The 23,736-nt window shown below is 41.6% G+C and overlaps 1 protein-coding gene and 1 pseudogene across 1 annotated transcript; both read left to right on the forward strand.

Moving 5' to 3' along the window:
- Window positions 1-1,735: 1,735 nt before the first annotated feature.
- On the forward strand, window positions 1,736-6,753 carry LOC120044626 (annotated as a pseudogene).
- Window positions 6,754-10,297: 3,544 nt separating this feature from the next.
- Window positions 10,298-14,728, forward strand: LOC120039497 (chromobox protein homolog 2-like). Its single transcript, XM_038984910.1, has 5 exons — window positions 10,298-10,388; window positions 10,476-10,519; window positions 11,787-11,852; window positions 12,621-12,690; window positions 12,788-14,728. Exons 1-5 carry the CDS (start codon window positions 10,317-10,319, stop codon window positions 14,219-14,221), a joined length of 1,686 nt encoding a protein of 561 aa, XP_038840838.1. The 5' UTR covers window positions 10,298-10,316; the 3' UTR covers window positions 14,222-14,728.
- Window positions 14,729-23,736: the final 9,008 nt, after the last annotated feature.

Below are 23,736 nucleotides of genomic sequence, written 5' to 3' on the forward strand. Positions count from 1 at the left end.
ATTTTTTTACTTTTAGATGTGTGTGTATTGTTGTGAACTGTTAGATACTACTGCACTGTTGGAGCTAGAAACACAAGCATTTCGCTACACCCGCAATAACATCCGCTAAATATGTGTATGTGACCAATAACATTTGATTTGATGTGCTTTGGTGTGCATATCAACGCACACAGCATCTTTTTCCCCACTTCTATCGATAAAATAATTGTACAACGTCATACAAAAGTTTTACTGCGTGTGAACTTTCAAATGCATCCTGTCCTTAATAAATATGTAATGTCATAGGTATTTTAATATAACTATTTTTGAACACAAAAAAACATTTGATAAATAAAATATTGAATCGGGCGTCATCCTCAAATGAAGGGAATGATTATGCAATGTTTGCAAGAGGGTGGCAATCTGATTTCATTGATCCTCAACTAGCGACTCAGACACTTCATTCAGGATAAACTGAGTTATGCCGAGGTTTACATGGAAGACGGCAAACCAAATGTCATTGTTTTCAATGAGAGCATGACAGTAAATACTGCTGAGCCTGGCGGTGAATGCCGTCAGTCGTCACGGGAGACGGGACTTGCCGCCAAAGTTCAGACTTTTGCAGTCTGCCGTAGCGTTGTTTTCTAACTGTCTGTTTAGTGAAATCATCATAGCAACGCATACCGTCGTGCTGGCTTGCTTTTGCCGTCACCATCTTTCTTGCTTTCTTGTCCCGCTATGCCGACGGGTATGACGGTTTTTGAGTATCCCGTCTAAACGCAGCATTAGCCCTGAGTTATGCTGCGTTTAGACGAGGGACGGCATTTAACGTCTTGCTCTCATTGAAAACAATGACATCTGGTTTGCTGTCTACCTCGTACCATCTAAACTCAGCATTAGCCTCCCCAGAGCAGGTTAGTTCTGAAGCATTCATTGCCATAGAAAGTTACCTGGCTAACTCCTCAAACCAGCTACTTAGTATACACCCTGGTTCTGTGAGATCAGGATATCAGAATTCAAGGTTGCTATTAGATTAGGATAGTTCTGTCCTTGTGCTGTTCTTGTCTATTAAGGTTATGTTTTATGTCATGTTTTATGTTTTGTTTGGACCCCAGGAAGTGTAGCCACTGCTTTAGCAGTAGCTAACAGGGATGCTAATAAAATACTAAACTAAATAGTAAATACTATCAGGTTACTGTTTCCCTAGAGACTGGAGTTCACTGATGAAGAGGTACATCCTCTCATTTTCTTCTCAATTTTCTAGGCGTCAGATCGATCATGTACCATCCACACTCAAGGTGAAATCCATACGTGTCATTCCCCTTTGTCAATTATTCACTGACAGACGGGCAGACAAAATGGATGGACGGACAGGCAGACAAAGTCCATGAACATAACAGCCAAGCGGACAGTCTTGTTTACAACATTCTGGAACTGATTTAATATCTTGCAATCACAATAAAAGAGTTCCTATACAAGCACAGGAACAAACATTGGATGGTAATTACACAGTACATAAAAACATAATCAAGCACCATGCATAAATGTGTGGAGCAAACATCCATCTAATCAACTAGATACTATACGATCAGATAAGATGAAACTTTGATCACATGCTGCTGGCACAGGGAAGGGAAATGTGCTCAGGTTATAATTGGAAGGTGAGGGGTTTTAAAGCTTTAACCGTGAGGTGCTGGAGTCGGTGTATAGCAACAGCCTGCATACCCAAGGATCGGAGTAAAGTGACAGACTCAGCTCTGTGTCGTACCCACTATGTTGTGGACAGTGAGTCTCTGCCTCCTGTTGGCCGCGTCCTCTTCAGGTGTATCGCTGGATAGATACAGCACCAAAGGCCAGCATAAAGTACTGCTCGTCTCCTTCGATGGCTTCAGGTGGGACTACGACCGCAATGTGGACACGCCGAATCTGGACACAATGGCCAAAGACGGGGTCAAGGCCAGATATGTGACCCCACCTTACCTCACCATCACCAGACCCACACATTTCACCCTCCTAACAGGTACCTACTGTAGATCGATACCCAGGCACAACCCTTTTCTACAGGCTCCAAGAGAGCAGTGATTCTGTGGAGGTTCATGTTCATGTCATGGTGGTCCTTTTTTTTCTCCAATTATTGGATCACAAGTCATTCCCAGTTTAGTTTATAAGAATTGTGAATGTGACTGGAAAAAAGGAATTAACTGTAATTCAATGTCCCTGGGTCCAGCAGCTTTCAGAGTTGAGTAAGATGATTATGTTGGGAAGGCTGAAGGAGGAATTGCTTTTTCCTTGACAGAAATTCTCATTTTTGACTCTTGAATCATCAGTGCCAATTTAAAAGAAATTTAACGTCCTTGAAATTAAATTCCTTTAATCTCCAGTGTCGGTCGTAAGACCTTGTCCAAGAAGCGCCATGGCACTCACAGGCTATAAAGTTGATAGAATTTGTCATGTGAATGTGGCAGACTGAATATTGAGAGATTGACAGTGACTCTTTTCAGGGCGCTACATTGAAAACCATGGGGTGATCCACAACATGTGGTTCAACATCACCACCAGTGAGAAACTGCCTTACTATGCTACCCAGTTTAAGAATGAGTGGTGGGACAACGGCACTCTACCCATCTGGATCACAGCCCAGAATGATTTAAGATGCACCTTCATCTTAAATCATTCCTGCATTTGCTTTACATTAATACAAATCAAATCAAATGTTATGTCAATGCAAATAGTCTGGGTAGCCATTTAAATGTCTGTGCATATATGCATGTATGGTGTGTGTGAGTGTTGTATGTAAGACTGTGTGTGTCTGTGTGTGTTTGTAAGACGGTGTGTGTGTGTGTGTGTGTGTGTGTGTGTGTGCGTGACACCTCTCAACATCCCCATTTTGTCTATTCAGGGCCTGAGGGCTGGCTCTCTTCACTTTCCTGGCACGCAATCCACCTACCAGGTAGAGACGCAGACAGTGAAGGAAGTGGAACCACGGTTTTATGACTACAAAAACAAGACAAAATGGCAAGAGAATGTAGAGAAGGTGATGGGCACCTGGTTCAGTGAGCTGGACCTGGACTTTGTGTCACTGTATTTTGGGTAGCCTGATGGCACAGGCCACAAATACGGGCCTGATTCCCCTGAGCGGAGGGAGATGGTCAAGCAGGTGGACAGAACAGTGGGCTACATCCGCAGCTTGGCTGAACAAAACGGACTTGCCGATAGTATCAACATCATCATCACCGCTGACCATGGGATGAGCAATGTGTACCGCAACGGCTTGGTGAAGGAGATCACCCTTTCCAGGATCCCCGGATTCTCCTTCAGAGATATAGCCTTTCACCTGGTGGACTTTGGGCCCTCTGGGATGCTGCTTCCCAAGAAGGGCATGCTGGATAAGGTCTACAACGTCCTGAAGGGGGCGCACCCTCACCTTCATGTCTTCAAGAAGGAGGAGATGCCCAAGCGCCTTCACTTTGCTAATAACAACCGCATCCTACCCATCATTCTCTTCTCTGACCCTGGATATGTCATTAACGGGGTGGGTTCATAGCATGTCTCTATAGTATTTAGTAATAGTAGTTCGCTTAAACAAATTAAGATGTTTTTTTAAGGGTCTCCGTCACGCACAGAACCAATTTCATGCACACAAAAAGTGAAATGAAGGCATACTTTTACTTTTGTGAGACTAAACATGCATATTGTTGTAGACTTTCCAATCCCATGCTTTAATGTGAATTACTGATTAGAGGATTGGCCTCAGTGAACAAAGTATGAGCAAAGAAGCTGGTTTAAAAATAACCATGTAGCCTATACAGTATATCTTTAGGCATCTAGAATATTTTATAACTTCTATAATATACAGTACAGTCTGGCACAACCTCATGCATCCCCCTGCATGCATTATGTGATTTCTGATAACATGCCATATTTCAATGGACTACAAATATTGAAGGAATTACCAAGTGAATTTGGTTTGTAGCGATGGAGAAAATGGAATCTTTTAGACCGGAAACAAGGAATTCAACTCTAATCTTAATACATCACAATTTGAATCAAGTGCATTACCACCTTCCCAGGATAATGCAGGTTTGGCTGATGGCATGCAGAGCTCTCTATTGCTTCATGAAGATATTCATGCCACAAAATTCGACATTAGCATTTACATTTGGCTCAACACTGCTGCTCACTCCATTGAGTGATACTAAATCATTAAAAAATCTGATTCTCATTTTTGCATGAGAGATGGCCACTACACATCAACATACTGTAAAACAGAAATAGCTCAATTACAAATGTCTTCAAATGCTATACTGACAGTAACCCATCAGAGGAAGTGATTACACCTGAACGCATATAAACTCATTGAAGGCTGTGGTTACAGTGAGGGTATGTGGTGGAGTTCAGTTGATCTTCAGTGTAAAGTCTAATTATCAAAATACATAAATTCAGGGTATTTGACCCTTTATTTAGACATTTCAAAAGATTCTCCTCTCAGTTTTATCAAAGCAAATGTTATGCATGTTCAGAGAAGGGTTAAATAATATCTATGGTAATTAGCCTACCTTGTCCCTGTGTATCTAAATATGTCAGTGTATTTTCTGTGAACAAAGTGAAGATAAGAAAGTGTCCGTATAACTGTATCGCTTGCTGTTCATACAATCCATCGTAATATCTATTTCATGATCAAAGTAGTTGTCCTGAATGACCAAAGGAACTATGTGATGTTTAGGCCTCCTTAGTTTTTGAAAGGATTCCCTCTTAACCTGATTAACAGTCATTTTAACAGTATGCGTCTAATAATGGAGAACAGGGAAATTCTCCCGTTTCTGTTCTTATAAGCACTGAGCAGATGTAATGGTTGCTGAAGCAACCTTTTCCTTCAGTTAGTCAACATCTCCCTCTGCTGTCCAGTTGAAAGTACATCATAGAAAGACAAGTTGGACTTCAGGCTTCCCATTATGATGATCAATATGAATTGCAACATTCTGATCATTCACCTCTCCTACTCTAAATGGACTCCTACAGATTTGATCACCCTGACTCTTCTTGGCTCTTTATCTCTACAGTTCCTCCCAGTACAGTTCAACGCGGGGGAGCATGGCTTTGACAACGAAGAAATGGACATGAAGCTCTTCTTCAGGGCTGTGGGGCCGGCATTCCAAAAGAACCTGGAGGTGGGCCCCTTTGAGACAGTGAACATATATCCCTTGATGTATCACATACTGGGCATCAAGCCTGATCCCAATGATGGCCACCTGGATGCCACAAAACACATGCTGGTCTCTGCCACAGAGGGTAAGTTTATATCAGGCTAATGACCCAAAAAGTGTTACACCTGCTCCTTCATTACACAGCCAAAGTAATCTATTGTCTAACGCAATGTATATAGAATGTACCAATATGCAACACAAATAACAAAATTGAATAAAAATGAGATTAATAATGTCTGTCATTGACATCCATGTACACAAATCAAATGACATTACATTTGCATTACGTCTCGTATTTCAGACCTCCGTCAGGACATAAAATCAAATATCTTTGTTGGATTGGCAGCAGTGGCTGGATTTCTTGTTGTGGTCTTCATAGCGGTTGTGTCGTTTAATGCATTCAAGAAGGAGAATAATGATAGAAGGTATGCATGTCTGAATATTTATACAAATCAATGGGAATTGGATAATGTGAAGAATACTTGCCTGCACAATCTGATATATAGAAATGTGTGCAATGTACCTAAGCATGTAATAAGAGAAAAAAGTAGAAATTGACTAACCACAGATATGTTTCATTCTCCTAGTGGTTAAAGGGCAACTGATACCTCAAACATACAGTATTAAAATAAACAAGCAGAAGGATATTTGCCAACTGGCAAGTACAGAGTTGCAAACAACTTTGCTTTAAATGCTTCATTTCTTTTGTTTACTGCCAATGTTGGATTCCGTCAGACTCTCAGCTTCTGTCACAGTTTCTTCCTCTGCCATAACTCAAGACAATAATGGACTGATTGGAAGCGTTCTATAGTTAAGGTGTAATTCCTAGAGACAGGTAAACAAACTGAACAAATCGATCGGTGGAAACAATCTGTCAGGGGTAAAAAATAAAAAGGACAATTCAAGTGCTCTGTCTGTATGTTAATAATACACTTGATGGTCAGGGTAGATATGGGCTGTCAATTAGGGACAGAGACTGATGATTTGCATGCTGGCTGAGCTCCGGATTGATCTCAATCTGTTCACGTCCTGTTGCTGATTGTAGTCAGCGGGATACTGACTCTGCAGAGGCCTATTTGGATAAAATGGTGCAGATAGGCTACATAAAGTTATAAATTCTGGAAACATGAATGTTTGGGTATTAATGGTTTAAACATGTCATTGGTTTAGTCCTCACACTGAATGTGAAATTTACATTTTAGAGAACTATGATAACCCTGTGTCAACATAACTTCCCAATTATTCAGAACGTATCATTTTTTCCTGTGTTTCAGCTCTGAGAAGTCAGTGCTTCCAGGGGGAAAGGAAGTGACTCAAACTGCCCTTTAAACTGCACCCCAAGTGAAATCTGAAATAGATAAACAAAGGGACGTTACTACTTATGACATACTCCCTAAAAACCACCTTATCACAGACTAGTGCATCCCCTCCATGTTGAGACTGACACCCTGCAGACTGATCGGAGAGGTTTTTTCCTTGCGAATGTAAGCCCCTACAGTCACCATGCCACCTGGGACAACTTATGCTTTAGACATTTTCTAAAATGATGTATTCTCTAAACAATGATTGGTGCCATGATACTGATGAGATCAGTAGGTAGTTTTACTACAGTAAAAGAACACATCTTAAACTAAGTCACTGGACAAAACCAGTTCAAAAAATGACAAATTGTATACTCTGACATCAGTGCAGACATGCATTATTTGAAAGTTGTTGAATTATAAATCCAGTTCTGATTTCCAAGTTATATTTGTCAAAATCCTGTCAACTAACAAAATAATTGTTTGTGGTTTTGTTCTGGATGGCAGTGAGTGAGTGGAGTGAACCTATAGGTTTCTGTATAAATACGTTATATAAATAAAGGAATGGAAATATCTTTCAAGAGTCTGAATAGGTCCTTTGTTTAGGGAAAAGAATCCTGTACATTAACACTGTGCCAAAGTTTTAGGCAGGTGTGGAAAAATGCTGTAAAGTAAGAATGCTTTCAAAAATAGACATGTTCATTTATATTTATCAATTAACAAAATGCAAAGTGACTGAACAGAAGAAAAATCTACATCAAATGAATATTTGGTGTGACCACCCTTTCCCTTCAAAACAGCATAAATTCTTCTAGGTACAATTGCAGACAGTTTGAAGGAACTTGGCAGGTAGGTTGGCCCAAACGTTTTGGAGAACTAACCACAGTTCTGTGGATTTAGTCAGCCTCAGGTGCTTCTCGCTCTTCATGTAATCCCAGACAGACTCGATGTTGAGATCAGGGCTCTGTGGGGGCCATACCGTCACATCCAGAACTCCTTCACGCTGAAGATAGCGAAAGTCGTTAAGAACTGTGTGTTTGGGGTCATTGTCATGCTGCAGAATACATTTGGGGACAATCAGATGCCTCCCTGATGGTATTGCATGATGGACAAGTATCTGCCTGTACTTCTCAGCATTGAGGAGACCATTAATTCTGACCAAATCCCCAACTCCATTTGCATAAATTAAGCTCCAAACTTGCAAGAAATCTCCACCATCCTTCACTGTTGCCTGCAGACACTCCTTTGCGTACCGCTCTCCAGCCCTTCAGCGAACAAACTGCCTTCTGCTACAGCCAAATATTTCACATTTTGACTCAGTCCAGAAACCCTGCTGCCATTTTTCTGCACCCCAGTTCCTGTGTTTTCGTGCATAGTTGAGTCACTTGGCCTTGTTTCCACGTCAGAGGAATGGCTTTTTGGCTGCAAGTCTTCCATGAAGGCCACTTCTGACCAGACTTCTCCAGACAGTAGGTGGGTGCACTAGGGTCCCACTTTTCTGCCAATTGTGAGCTGATGGCACTGCTGGACATCTTCTGATTGCAAAGGGAAGTAAGCATGATGTGTCTTTCATCTGCTGCAGTAAGTTTCCTTGGCCAACCACTGCGTTTACAGTCCTCAACGTTGCCCGTTTCTTTGTGTTCTTCAAAAGAGCTTGGACAGCACACCTGAAAACCCCTGTCTGCCTTGAAATGTCTGCCTGGGAGAAACCTTGCTGATGCAGTATAACTACCTTGTGTCTTGTTGCTGTGCTCAGTCTTGCCATGGTGTATGACTTTAACAGTAAACTTTCTTCAGCAACCTCACCTGGTTAGCTGAACTTGGCTGTTCCTCACAGAATTGTATTCCTGCTACACAGCTGTTTCTGTTTCAGTTAATGATTGTGTTTCAACCTACATATTGAATTGATGATCATTGGCACCTGTTTGGTATAATTGTTTAATCATACACCTGACTATATGTCTACAAAATCCCTGACTTTGTGCAAGTGTACCTAGAAGAATTGATGCTGTTTTGAAGGCAAAGGGTGGTCACACCAAATATGGATTTGATTTAGATTTTTCTTCTGTTCACTCACTTTGCATTTTGTTAATTGATAAATATTATCCATTAACATGTCTATTTTTTAAACCATTCTTACTTTACAGCATTTTTTCACACCTTTTGCACAGTACTGTATTTCTTAACATGACCTTACAGATATATTTTATATGTATTGTCATTTGATGATATATCAACTGGATTTAAGATGGTGATTACTAATTGTTTAAAAAATATGTGAAAATACATGTGACAAGATAATTATCTAAGTCAATAGGAAATTACATAGAAAAATCTGCATTTTAACTTTTTAAATTATACTGTAAATTACGACAAACGATCATTACAGGTCATCATTATGCTAGTGAACATTACCAGAAGAGTAATACAATTACAATAAAGTAACAGGCCTGACTAAAGGCCTTCCATTTTAAATAATAGAAAAGGTATTGGGTAAGGGGGGTGAAAGATAAGCAACTGTTTTATTTTTCATACAAGGCTTTCAGTAACATATTTTCCAGGGAAAAATCCAATAGAGTACCACAGTACGAGTCATTATACCCATAAAACCTAGCGGTCAAACAGGGAAATGGGTCCAATCATTTTTCCACCATTCATTTTTCCCCCATAGGGGTTTTTAGTAACACTTAAAATAAGGGCTGTGTTTTGTGTAGGCTTACCCTGGTGTGACATTTTGATAACCATGTAAATCTCTCTTGGACAATGTGACTTTTATCAATATATTCGCCTGTATTTACCCCCCAAAAATGAAATGATAATTAGCTACAAATGCCATGATGATCTGGACGACACTGCCAAATCAAGATAAAGGTAAGAATCGCTGGATTAACTATCTAATGTTGGCTAAATGTAGTAATGAATAAATTGGCTAAACTTCTGTTAGACAAGGTGTCAGCTAGAGATGACGTGCAGGAGCTTGCAGGGCTTTGTAGTATTGCATGATGCTAATTAGCATTTTCGAATCTGAGAGTAAATAGAGCTGACTATATTTATAAAAGTCACCTTGCCCAAGAGGTTTATATGGTTATCAAAATGTCACGCCAGGGTAAGCCTACACGGAGCACAGCCCTTATTTTTAAGTGTTTCTAAAATCCACTATGGGAAAAATGAATGGTGGAAAAATGAATGGTGGAAAAATGATTGGAACCATTTCCCTGTTTGACCGCTAGGTTTTATGGGTATTATGACGCTGCCACTGTGGTGCTCAATAAACCACAACAGAGAGGAAGAGGCGAGAGAGAGAGTTTACTCCACCCAAAATCTGTCCAGGAAACAGGCCACGAAGTGAGGCATTTTTGCATGGAGGTCAATGAGAGTGTCCAATTTGGTCAACAAAAAATGTAATTGCTAATTTGTTACATGAGGCTTATTTGATCTGTTATAAGTTTCATAATGGTTATGTTGTTAGGAATTCGCTGATATATGTGGACGCACGTGGTATTTCGGAAACTAAAAAACAACTTTATATTGTTGTTCAGACACGTATCTGTCCTTTCATTGGGTAGAATGTTCTCACCTGATCTGGCCTCCTCCCTCCTGCCTTCCATCTTTGAGGACATGTAGTTCCATTGCTTGAGCGGTCACTCGATTATCTTGTCAATATAATAGACCATTTTTGACCACATTATGTGAAAACGATTTGATTGGTCACACGTCGAGGTGTGACGTTAACAGGGACGGTATCTGCCAAGGGACAAGCTTCGAGAATGCGTTTTCTTTCCGCCCTCTTTTCCATTCTTTTCATAAAATACTAGAGTAGGCAACAGCGAACATGGAGGAATTGAGCGCCGTAGGAGAACAGGTTTTCGACGCTGAATGCATTCTGAACAAACGACTAAGAAAGGTTAGATGTTGTAAAATATAATTTTCTCATATCCCAAAATATTTTCTGCCCACAGTTTGGTAACATTTCCCTTCTCTATTTTCGCAGGGGAAGTTAGAGTTTCTTGTAAAGTGGAGGGGATGGTCATCCAAGTAAGTACAAGTGGTGCTGCAGCTGCGAGTGCAGCCTCAAACAATGAAAACAACAACAACGTGTCGCTTTTTGCTTCACTGTTGTAGTAAAGGATTCATACATTCCCTAAATTCGCTCGAAAACATGCTGCACGTGAAAACGAGAAATTATGGTTTTACGCTTGCCTCCTACTATTATTATTATTGTTGGTTTTAAGGTTTGGAAATTAACCTAGTTAGTTATGCAAAACAAACACATCGTTTCGGTTTTTGGTTTCTCGTATTCAATATCTATTTGACATTTTCTCAGTAATTAGGCCACACAAACTAGGCTATATAAACTCATATTTGATCACTCGCTTACTGGAGCTCTAGCTAATGGTTTATCAATCTAGCTTTATATTATATGCTTTATTGATAAATAAATTACAAGCAGGAGTTGGTAGAAGTTTGGGTTGGGAAACGTATGCCGAGTCTCACACACATCCCACAAACTACAGCGTCCAGTTGGTACACTTGCCTAATTTTTGTGATGGTTGTTAAAATGTATATGATAATGTGATATAGTTTATTTATTGCCTAACGTGACTCGGTAGTATACATAGAATTTTCGTAAATCAGTCTTTCCCCCCTTTCGAGCGCTCCAGCTGCCAGCGCGTCCTTGTCACAGTTGCCCTTTCCCTTGTCCCTTCTGTTTCATTGTTGCTATTAATCCCATCATCAATGGGCATTCTGCCTGTCACTCACACCCCGTTCTTAACCCAAATCCTCACATAGCTGTCTGATTCTGCCAGCGCCAATCGACTTGGTCAAGTTATTTACTTGTGATATAAACAGGTAAGAGTGGCTGGTGGAAATTATAATGTGCTTGCCAATTCGCGATCTCTGTCTACATTAACTCAGTATTGGCCCTCTTGAGATTCACTGATTCCTGTGAAGGCGGCAGATCCTACACACTTGGCTTTAAATAAACTTCTCTCCTTATCTTCCCCCTCTGCTATGTGTTTAAGCCTCCCACTCACAGCTCTTTGCATAGGCCTCCTTCTTCTAATCACTATGTTAGGTTACACTAGGCCTCTTATCTCTACACAGTCACTAGGGTATAGGTTATACTAGGTCTCTAGTCACTAGGTTAGGTTACACTAGGCCTAAATTTAATTAGTGGTACACTATGCTCCAATCAGTGCATTGACTAACTTTTATCATCAACTTTTACCAAGAAGTACTGCAATGTAGACATTTTAAGTGATTTTAGTATTTTGATGGACATATTTTCCTTTTGCCTCAGGCACAATAGCTGGGAGCCCCAAGGGAACATCCTTGACCCAAGATTATTGGCTGCATTTAACAAGAGGTGAGTTTCTATTTGCCCAGGACCTCACTGAGTGAGCTATCCACTATATCCAAACAATGCCCTCTGAAATGCTCCAGCATTCAAGCCAATGTGGAGCCCACAGATAGGCATACAATCTGCGTTTTCAGGCTGTAAACACATCGATATGAGTTTAGGTTTTTCCAACCCTTCAAGTTTTATTTGATGGTCGTTCTGTTCAATATACATTTGATATAAAAATACATTATTTTGTATTGGTAAGGGATAAAATGATGCATTTGTAAAATAAAAGGAGTCATAAGTGCCAGTTAATCTTAAAACTGAAGCAGGGAAAATATTTCATTTCAAATGTATACTTTCCTTTGCAAACATACATTTGTAGAAGGATAACAATGATTTAAACGCATATACAACAGGAAATGAAGGGGTGGAACAAAAACAGGAACCGAATTTCCAAAAATTCATATCTAATGTTTTCAGATGAGCATCTGGGGATTTTTATTGCAACCTCTGATTTGTTTTTGCCAAGCATTGGGTGTTGCAAGACCAGACAATACTTCACGAGATGTTACTTGTAAAAATTCTGTCTCGCCAAGAACACAGTCTATATGTCTCTGTCAAGAAGAAGGCTACAAGTCTTGGATCACATTGCATATGTTTAGTGATAGAATACCCTCTCCTCAGATGGTTTCCAAAACACTCAACAGCGCTCGCTCTGTATCCTTGACTCCTGCTCTACTTCTACCATAACTACTGCTGAAGACTGTTTCCTATATTTTGTTTTTACAGTGAACAAGAAAAGGAAATTCTGATCAGCAAGAGAGGGAAAAGGCCGAGGGGGAGACCTCGAAAAGTTGTGGTATGCTTTCCTCAAGACCTTTACAAATATTGAAAAGCATTTTCTACCAAAATGTCATAAATATAATGTAATATGACTTCTCTCTTCCTCATTTCAGGAAACTGTGCCTGAAGTGTCAAAGTCAAGCAGCTCTTCGTCATCGTCATCTTCGTCTGGCTCATCATCGTCATCTTCTTCCTCTTCCTCCTCATCGGATGATGACGACGATGATAACAACGATAGAAAGGCAAAGCCAGGTCCCAGAACACGGGAGCTCCACCCTGTCCCTCAGAAGAAAGCACAGATTGTTGTGGCCAAGCCGGAGCCCCCGAGGAAGAAGCGAGGCAGGAAAGCACTGCCTGCAGAAATGAAGGCCATTCAACAGAACAAGGGCCAGCGCAAGATCATAAAGACAGTTGCCAAAGACTCCCCTGCAGACCTCCGAGGTGGAATCAAGAAACCCTTTCACCCAGCCAGCTTCACCTTCATGGGGTTGAACAGCAGAGGCCCTCTGAGTGTCCAGGGCAGATGTTCCCTGGCCCAGGGTGGGACTACTAAAAACTCCATGAACACTGCAGGCCGGTCAAATACCTCAGCTTCTCTCTCTTTCAACCAGAGATCCAACCAGAGCAAGAGTCAAGCTTCTGACTTCAAACTGTCGGTCTCTGATGTGAACAGTGGAGCAGGTTTGGACTTAAAAACGACTGCAAGCAAATCTGGAGTAGCAGTGTTGAATTTGCATAACTCCAAACTCTCAACCAGCAATGGCAACCCGCAAGGAGCTTTTCAGCCACAGCTGGGTTCCCACAACGGGCAGAAGATACCAGATGCCCCTGGGCAAACACCACTGCAGCAGGTACCCAATAACAAACCTGCTGCCCCCTTGTCCACTCCTAAAGGCCCTGCCAACCAAGCTGCAAGCCTTCAGGCACTAAACCTGCAGAGTGTGAACAAATCAACACCGGGCAACGGTACTCCAGGCAATGGCACCGTGCCAGTGTCCAACCTGCGAAGCACCGCCAACCCAGCACGGAAAGACACAGTTGGTCAGTATGGTCAAGAGAAAAATCCTCTACAGAGTCCTGTCACGCCTGGTGGACAACAGCCCAGAAAGAACCATCCTGGAGTTGATAAGGTCAAAGCTGAGGAGACCAGTGAAGTGGGTGTCACGGCAGAGAGGCCTGAGAGGCTGACTACAACAAGGGCCCAAGGGAGGGTTGAGAAGAGCATTGTCCAGAACCCCTCCGCAGAGGCCAGAGACATCCTGGGCAAGCGGGAGAGATCTGCCTCCAAAGACAGTGGCAAGCAGGCCAAGGTCCTCCTGAGTGAGATGAGTACCGGTGAGGAGAGCACCTCAGACTCTGACCAGGATTCCCCCTACCCAAGTAACAGTCAGGGCTTGTCCATCTCAGTCCAGACCGGCCAGGACTGGAAGCCCACTCACAGCCTGATCGAGCATGTGTTTGTTACTGATGTCACTGCCAACCTTGTCACTGTCACAGTCAAGGAGTCCCCAACCAGTGTGGGCTTCTTCAACATACATAATTATTGACTGAACACCGGTAATTGAGCTGCCTAGCAAAGGGGCTGCAAAGTAGACAGCAGAGGCCTTAAGTGGGGTATTGAATGAAGTAGATAAGTTAGAGCAGTGTTAATGCACATAGGTTTACTGCAGTGATGCGAAGTTTCCCCTTCTCTACAATGTTTTAATCTGAAATCTGCAGACTCACTCTTTTGCTTTGCTCTGTCAGTAAAAAAATGTACTTTTGATATATTGTACACATGCAACAAAACAAGCTAATCAACTGGAGGAAAGCTTTGTCTTAAGGGAACTATTCAGGGCCAGGTGTAAACTAGATTGGTAGCTTGTTTGATTACAAAGTACTAATGCAACTCTTAGGGATGTCATTATAATGTAGCTACCTCTAGTTTAATCCAGCTCTCGTTTTGTATTCAATGTTCTTCCGAAGTTCTTCTGGAACGGCAAGCTGGGAAGTACTGTTTTTTTTCTCCCTCGAGTATAAGATGTCGTGACCATTACAATCAATTTGCCAATTCACATTAGTGTCAAGCACTGTAGTCTTATATGAAGTGTAAAATTCCAATGAAAGGACAAATAATAGCAACATTTCCTTAGGCAACATTTTCCGATTTGAAAATGTTATAATTACTGGAAGAGCTCTTGAAGCTATAACATTAACAAAGAAGTTTGCAAGGCAAACCTGGTGCTGCGTTGAGGACCAAGTTCTCATCAGTTGAAAATAAGTTTAATTCCTCAGTGCAGTCAGTCTATCAGTGAAGTATTCCACCCAGGCTGGAGTACGAAGGAAGAAGATACACTATCTCTGTTCTCGCCTAGTGCTCAGATAAGACTGGTTACTGGCCGAGGTTACTCCTCTCCCTTCAGGTCTGTGCTCCCACAACCCCACTAGGGCATTCACTGGTGGGTGTACTCCTGTCAAAACTGGTGATTATTATGGATGAGCCCAGTGAATAATTGCCGGTGTAGATATGGCAGGATGATGATGGACAGCACACCTGACGTGACTCCTCCCCTACCCCAGCCAGAGTTCCCCGTGAGGGGACTCTTTGTGCCTTTATGAGCGCTGAGGGCAAGCACTCAGGGATTTCACTACTGTGAGAAGGGTGGCGGCAAAGGAAACCCAACAATGAACTAACTGCCTGATATTGTTTTTCCTTGACACAAAAAAAACACCAGATCGAGTATTTAGCAGCTGGTGTTCAAAGTGTAGGCCCATGAAATGCTAGATATTTTCCTTTGTTACATGCAGTGTGCATACACACACCACAATCTCATTTTACTCGCCTGCATGGGATCAGGAGTTAGGCTCTGCTACCCACAGAAGAAAAATGTGTTTATCTGATGTAACTGAAAAGAAACCACAACGTCTACTGTCTTTCTGCTCCCTAGAGAGGAGTTTAGCTACACAGCACTTCAACTGAACTCCCCACTCTAATCATACTCTGCAGACCATGCTTGAAATGTTTTACTAAAATGAATCAACAAAGGCGTTACCCCAAAGCTAACGTGTCAGGTTTGCAGAGAAGGATGGTTATTCTAGTGCTTCTGTTAATTATACACAGAGGTGGTAATCATTGCTCCCTACTTGTTTAAATCTTGCCACGCAGATGCACTGTGTTTGAAAGTGCATTTGTGTCATGATGTAACCTATGTGGTAGTGTATTGTTTAAACAAATACAACAAGATATATTTTTAGTGAGAATTCTGGAGACACAACATTTGAGTGTGATTTGCCTCATACAGATCAGAGTAGCTAGGCATTGTCCAGACATGTTTATTCTTCAACTAGATTTACAATACTTACAGATTTACGGTCAAATTGACTAGACTAGGACCAGCAACCACTTAGGTGGTTTTAAGTGCTTGTATTCAGCTGTTTATGTTGATGGTTTCTATATGCCTTAAACACTATTTGAGGCTATCTGGACCCTGGATTTGGAAAAATGTTCTCTTAAATATGTTCATATGCAAACATTACTGACATGATTAATCGGAAGCCTTGAAGGAAGACGAGGCATTGTGCCTTGATAGGTGAGAAATTACCCTCATCCACAGGGTTTCTTAAATGTTAATGATGTTTGACAATTTATGGGAGGATGGGGCACTTACAATTATCAAAGCAATCCAGTTGTATCTCACATTTAACATTAGCTGGAGCCAGGCTACAGACTCCTGTAACAGTGGTATTATGTTTTCCTCGCTCCATTTCTCAAACTGTGACGCGAGGGAGTGAAGGCATACAAGAAAAGACAATTGTTGGGCTGTGGTCTTTACACATTTGTAATCTTCTTTTGATATACTAACCATTTCAACTGAAGGCTGTATTCTTCGAACTATTTATTTAAACGAGGTCTTCAGGATAGGACAATGTCACCAATCTTTGTATTGTGCATGTTGTCGTGATATTAACCTTTAATAAATAGTCATTTCTTAATAAGTCTGGTAATCATTTCTGTTTTCACTGATCATGTTAGGGGTGCCCCTTAACCCTCAATGCATAATGCCAACCCAAGTCATACATTTTCTGTTAATTTGCCTTAGTATTAGAAATTCTGCTGAATTTAAATAGCCAAAAGCAGTCTGAATTAAATTATTAGGTACGTGTGAGTGTGTGTTACAAAAATACTTTGCAAAAATACTGCAGGAGCCTCCTGAATATAATGTAGTTATTCATTCAGTCACTAGATGCTGCTGTTGCATTTCAAACAAGGCCCATTCAGAATGGGTACTATGTTTCTCCCCCTGTAGGTGTAACAGATGGATGGGTTCACCAATGTAAAGAGGGGTGGGCAATCACACTCACAGGGTTGTGAGACTTGCTGTTCCATTTGAAAAGCACATACTCACATTTTTCACTCGGACAGATCAAATCACTATCTGGTTTAGCTCCCAATTGATCCAATTGGAAATATATAATTTCCCTTCATGGGGATGTGTGTCTGGCTGAACTAGTTACAGTACTGTCATTCAGGGTGTTCTAATCTACAGTCCCCTCTGCCTCTATGTGCCTGCTCACCCTGGTCACATCCTCCCTGGCTTTGGTTTTAACTTCCACTGTAACAACACAAATATCTACAGTACCAGTCAGAAGTTTGGATTCACCTACACATTCCAGGGTTTTTATTTTTTTTAAATTTTCTACACTGTAGAATAATAGTGAAGACATCAAAACTATGAAATAACACACATGGAATCATGTAGTAACCCAAAAAGTGTTAAAACAAATCTAAATATATTTTATACTTGAGATTCTTCAAAGTAGCCACCCGTTGCCTTGATGACAGCTTTTCACACTCTTGGCATTCTCTCAACCAGCTTCATGAGGTAGTTTTTAAAATGTATTTTTAATTTCACCTTTATTTAACCAGGTAGGCCAGTTGAGAACAAGTTCTCATTTACAACTGCGACCTGGCCAAGATAAAGCAAAGCAGTGCGACACAAACAACACAGAATTACACATGGAATAAACAAACATACAGTCAATAACACAATAGAAAAGTCTATATACAGTATCTGCAAATGAGGTAAGATTAGGGAGGTAAGGCAATACATAGTCCATAGTGGCGAAATAATTGCAATTTAGCAATTAAACACTGGAGTGATAGATGTGCAGAAGATGAATGTGCAAGTAGAGATACTGGGGTGCAAAGGAGAAGGAAAAAAATAAACAATATGGGGATGAGGTAGTTGGGTGGGCTATTTACAGATGGGCTATGTACATGTGCAATGATCTGTAAGCTGCTCTGACAGCTGATGCTTAAAGTTAGTGAGGGAGATATGAGTCTCCAGCTTCAGTGGTTTTTGCAATTTGTTCCAGTCATTAGCAGCAGAGAACTGGAAGGAAAGGCGGCCAAAGAGGAATTGGTTTTGGGGGTGACCAGTGAAATATACCTGCTGGAGCGCGTGCTACGGGTGGGTGCCGCTATGGTGACCAGTGAGCTGAGATAAGGCGGGGCTTTACCTAGCAAAGACTTATAGATGACCTAGAGCCAGTGGGTTTGGCGACGAATATGAAGCGAGGGCCAGCCAACGAGAACATACAAGTCGCAGTGGTGGGTAGTATATGGGGCTTTGGTGTCAAAATGGATGGCACTGTGATAGACTGCATCCAATTTGCTGAGTAGAGTGTGGTGGCTATTTTGTAAGTGACATCGCCAAAGTCAAGGATCGGTAGGATAGTCAGTTTTACGAGGGTATGCTTGGCAGCATGAGTGAAGGATGCTTTGTTTGCGAAATAGGAAGCCAATTCTAGATTTAATTTTGGATTGGAGATGCTTAATGTGAGTCTAGAAGGAGAGTTTACAGTCTAACCAGACACCTAGGTATTTGTAGTTGTCCACATATTCTAAGTCAGAACCGTCCAGAGTAGTGATGCTGGACGGGCGGGCAGCGATAGGTTGAAGAGCATGCATTTAGTTTTACTTGCATTTTAAGAGCAGTTGGAGGCCACGGAAGGAGAGTTGTATGGCATTGAAGCTCGTCTGGAGGTTTGTTAACACAGTGTCCAAAGAAGGGCCAGAAGTATACAGAATGGTGTCGTCAGAATCACCAGCAGCAAGAGCGACAACATTGATGTACACAGAGAAAAGAGTCGGCCCGAGAATTGAACCCTGTGGTACCCCATAGACACTGCCAGAGGTCCGGACAACAGGTCCTTCGATTTGACACACTGAACTCTGTCTGAGAAGTAGTTGGTGAACCAGGCGAGGCAGTCATTTGAGAAACCAAGGCTGTTGAGTCTGCCAATAAGAATGTGGTGATTGACAGAGTCCAAAGCCTTGGCCAGGTCGATGAATACGGCTGCACAGTATTGTCTTATATCGATGGCGTTTATGATATTGTTTAGGACCTTGAGCATGGCTGAGATGCACCCATGACCAGCTTGGAAGCCAGATTGCATAGCGGAGAAGGTACGGTGGGATTCGAAATGATCGGTGATCTGTTTGTTAACTTGGCTTTCAAAGACCTTAAAAGGCAGGGTAGGATAGATATAGGTCTGTAACAGTTTGAGTTTGTCTCCCCCTTTGAAGAGTAGTCACCTGGAATGCATTTCAATTAACATGTGTGCCTTGTTAAAAGTTAATTTGTGGAATTTCTTTCCTTCTTAATGCGTTTGAGCCAATCAGTTGTATTGTGACAAGTTAGGGGTGGAAGACAGAAGATAGCCTTATTTGGTAAAAGACTAAGTCCATATTATGGCAAAAACAGCACAAATAAGCAAAGAGAAACAACAGGCCATCATTACTTTAAAACATGAAGGTTAGTCAATGTGGAACATTTAAAGAACTTTGAAAGCGCTATGATGAAACTGGCTCTCATGAGGACTGCCACAGGAAAGGAAGACCCAGAGTTACCTCTGCTGCAGAGGATAAGTTCATTAGAGTTACCAGCCTCAGAAATTCCAGCCCAAATAAATGCTTCACAGAGTTCAAGTAAAAGACACATCTCAACATCAACTGTTCAGACTGCATGAATCAGGCCTTCATGGTCAAATTGCTGCAAAGAAACCACTACTAAAGGACACCAATAAGAAGAAGAGACTTGCTTGGTCCAAGAAACACGAGCAATGGACATTAAACCAGTGGAAATCTGTCCTTTCGTCTGATGAGGCCACATTTGAGATTTTTGGGTCCAACTGCCGTGTCTTTGTGAGACGCAGAGTAGATGATCTCTGCATGTGTAGTTCCCACCGGGAAGCATGGAGGAGGAGGTGTGATGGTGTGGGGGTGCTTTGCTGGTGATCTATGCATAGTCACTTTAATAACTCTACCTACATGTACATATTACCTCAATTACCTTGACACCGGTGCCCCCGCACATTGACTCTGTACCAGTACCCGCTGTATTTAGCCCCGCTATTGTTATTTACTGCTGCTCTTTAATTATTTGTTATTCTTATCTCCTACTTTTTTTATTTTTAGGTATTTTCTTAACTGCATTGTTGGTTAAGGGCTTGTAAGTAAGCATTTCACTGTAAGGTCTACCTGTTGTATTCGGCGCTTGTGAAAAATTACATTTGATTTTATTTATTTAGAATTCAAGGCACACTTAACCAGCATGGCTACCACAGCATTCTGCAGCGATACGCCATCCCATCTGGTTTGCGTTTAGTGGGACTATCATTTGTTTTTCAACAGGACAATGACCCAACACACCTCCAGGCTGTGTAAGGGCTATTTGACCAAGAAGGAGAGTGATGGAGTGCTGCATCAGATGACCTGGCATCCACAATCATCCGACCTCAACCCAATTGAGATGGTTTGGGATGAGTTGGACCGCAGAGTGAAGGAAAAGCAGCAAACAAGTGCTCAGCATACGTGGGAACTCCTTCAAGACTGTTGGAAAAGCATTCCAGGTGAACCTGGTTGAGAGAATGCCAAGAGTGTGCAAAGCTGTCATCAAGGCAAAGGGTGGTGACTTTAAAGAATCTAAAATCAAAAATATATTTTGATTTGTTTTAACACTTTTTTGGTTACTACATGATTCCATATGTTTTATTTCATAGTTTTGTTGTTTTCACTATTATTCTACAATGTAGAAAATAGTAAAAATAAAGAAAACCCCTTGAATGAGTCGGTGTGTCCAAACTTTTGACTGGTACTGTATGTTGATATCACATCTCTATGTCCTCTGCCCACCCATCACAATCAAATCTGGCTGCTCAACATCAAATCATGGATGCAAGCCAACTTCTCAAAGCCTAAGAGTAAAAAGCAGTGGTGTAAAGTACTTAAGAAAAAATACTTTAAAGTACTACTTAAGTAGTTTTTAGGGGTATCTACTTTGCTATTTATATTTTTGACAACTTTTACTTCATTCACTACATTCCAAAAGCAAATTATGTACTTTCTACTCCATTTATTTTCCTTGACACCCAAAAGTACTTGTTACATTTTGAATGCTTAGAAAAACAGGAAAATTGTCCAATTCAAGCACTTAAAGAGAAAATCCCTGGTTATCCCTACTGCATCTGATCTGGCGGACTCACTAAACACAAATGCTTTAGTGTCGTCTGGTTTCCTTAATATAAGGAATTTGAAATGATTTATACTTTTGATCTATAAGTATATTTTAGCAATTACAGTTACTTTTGATACTTAAGTATATTTAAAACCAAATACTTTTAGACTTTTACTGAAGTAGTATTTTACTGGTTGACTTTCAATTCTACTTGAGTCATTTTCTATTAATGTGTCTTTACTTTTACTCAAGTATGACAATTGGGTACTTTTTCCACCACTGGTAAAAAATGTGTGCTGGAAAAGCTGGGTGATTTCAACATGATTGAGGGTGTCACGGTCTCTCCCTGCCCCCAGGCCTGAAACCTTGGTGTTACCTTTGACCCCACTCTCTCATCTGAGTGTCACATCAAGAACATTGAGATGGTCTCCTTTTTCCATTGCCAGAGTTTTCCCCTTACCCAACCTGATGAAGGAAAACGGATACACACCTTTGTGACAAGCTGACAGAACTAACTGTTACCACTATTCTGTGTCATTAGTTCCAGATCCCTGCACACACTTAAGTTGGTTCAGAACTCCAGCCCAGAGCTCCAGCTCAGAGCTGAGCCAAATCCCCAATCCTGGACCCATATCACACCTACAACAGCACTGGCTTCCTATCAAAGACAGGATTGATTCTAACTTAAACATTTCTGACAGTTTCCAAACACCAGACTCCACTACCTCTCCAGTTGCCAGGACTGAGACAACTCTTTATTCACAACTGAGATCACAAAGAACCTGATACAGCTATTGATTGTATAAAGGATGAAGTAAACCAGGTTAGTGTTTGGCCAGAAATGATCAAACAGCTGATTATCAAACTGTCTGATTGCATCTAAATGCTACAAGAAAAAACATCTTCAAAATCACTAGCCTTTAATCGTAAATGTCAAAACACAAAGGCATTGTTTATTCAGTTTTAACTTTACAAGCTCTCCTACAACTTGTTTGCATGCCAGAATCATTTCATGAGCACACATGTAAGCATGTAACCCCCCCAAAATTAAAAAGATTATATTTTGGATGTTGCCATGTCCCAATGGCTTATCTAATTCAATTCAAACTGAAGGCCCTGGGTCACTCTCACGGGAAGAGCAGACACTTGAGGCAGTATTAGCTCCTCTACCATGAAGCCAGGAGTGTAACGTTATGTTACATGTCATCAAATAAAATTACATTTATTTATATAGCCCTTCTTACATCAGCTGATATCTCAAAGTGCTGCACAGAAACCCAGCCTAAAACCCCAAACAGCAAGCAATGCAGGTGTAGAAGCACGGTGGCTAGGAAAAACTCCCTAGAAAGGCCAAAACCTAGGAAGAAACCTAGAGAGGAACCAGGCTATGAGGGGTGGCCAGTCCTCTTCTGGCTGTGCCGGGTGGAGATTATAACAGAACATGGCCAAGATGTTCAAATGTTCATAAATGGCCAGCATGGTCAAATAATAATAATCACAGTAGTTGTCAAGGGTGCAACAAGTCAGCACCTCAGGAGTAAATGTCAGTTGGCTTTTCATAGCCGATCATTAAGAGTATCTCTACCACTCCTGCTGTCTCTAGAGAGTTGAAAACAGTAGGTCATGGACAGGTAGCACGTCTGGTGAACAGGTCAGGGTTCCATAGCCGCAGGCAGAACAGTTGAAACTGGAGCAGCAGCACGGCCAGGTGGACTGGGGACAGCAAGGAGTCATCATGCCGGGTAGTCCTGAGGCATGGTCCTAGGGCTCAGGTCCCTCGAGAGAGAGAGAGAGAGAGAGAGAGAGAGAGAGAGAGAGAAAGAAAGAAAGAAAGAAAGAAAGAAAGAAAGAAAGAAAGAAAGAAAGAAAGAAAGAAAGAAAGAAAGAATTAGAGAGAGCATACTTAAATTCACACAGGACACCGGATAAGACAGGAGAAGTACTCCAGATATAACAGACTGACCCTAGCCCCCCGACACATAAACTACTGCAGCCTAAATACTGGAGGCTGAGACAGGAGGGGTCAGGAGACACTGTGGCCCCATCCGATGATACCCCCGGACAGGGCCAAACAGGCAGGATATAACCCCACCCACTTTGCCAAAGCACAGCCCCCACACCACTAGAGGGATATCTTCAACCACCAAGTTACCATCCTGAGACAAGGCCGAGTATAGCCCACAAAACAAAGTACATATTTCCAGTGGAGTGTCACCCCAGTCTCCTGGCTGCCTAGGTCTATTAACCCTGAGTGGACAGTGTCACACTTGACCAGTAGGTGGCATGTGACCTGTAGCCGTGACTGATAACCAGAGTGTTCTGTGTTCTCTGTTCCACTACAGATATGGATGGGGAGGTCAGACGGAGGTGTCTTCCTGGAGAGTCGCCTTTCACACAACACAGTGACATAAGTCAGTATTTCAGGAGTCACATCGGCTTCATGGCTCATACATCATGGTGACTACATAAAGATGACTTGGGTTTAAGTCTTACGAAGGTCAATGCTGGTCAGTTCCCTTTGACTATTGGGCTCAGGGTGTAACATACAGTGCTCATTGCTATGC

Source organism: Salvelinus namaycush, chromosome 3 (assembly GCF_016432855.1).
Source record: "Salvelinus namaycush isolate Seneca chromosome 3, SaNama_1.0, whole genome shotgun sequence".
In the NCBI taxonomy this organism is placed as follows: domain Eukaryota; kingdom Metazoa; phylum Chordata; class Actinopteri; order Salmoniformes; family Salmonidae; genus Salvelinus; species Salvelinus namaycush.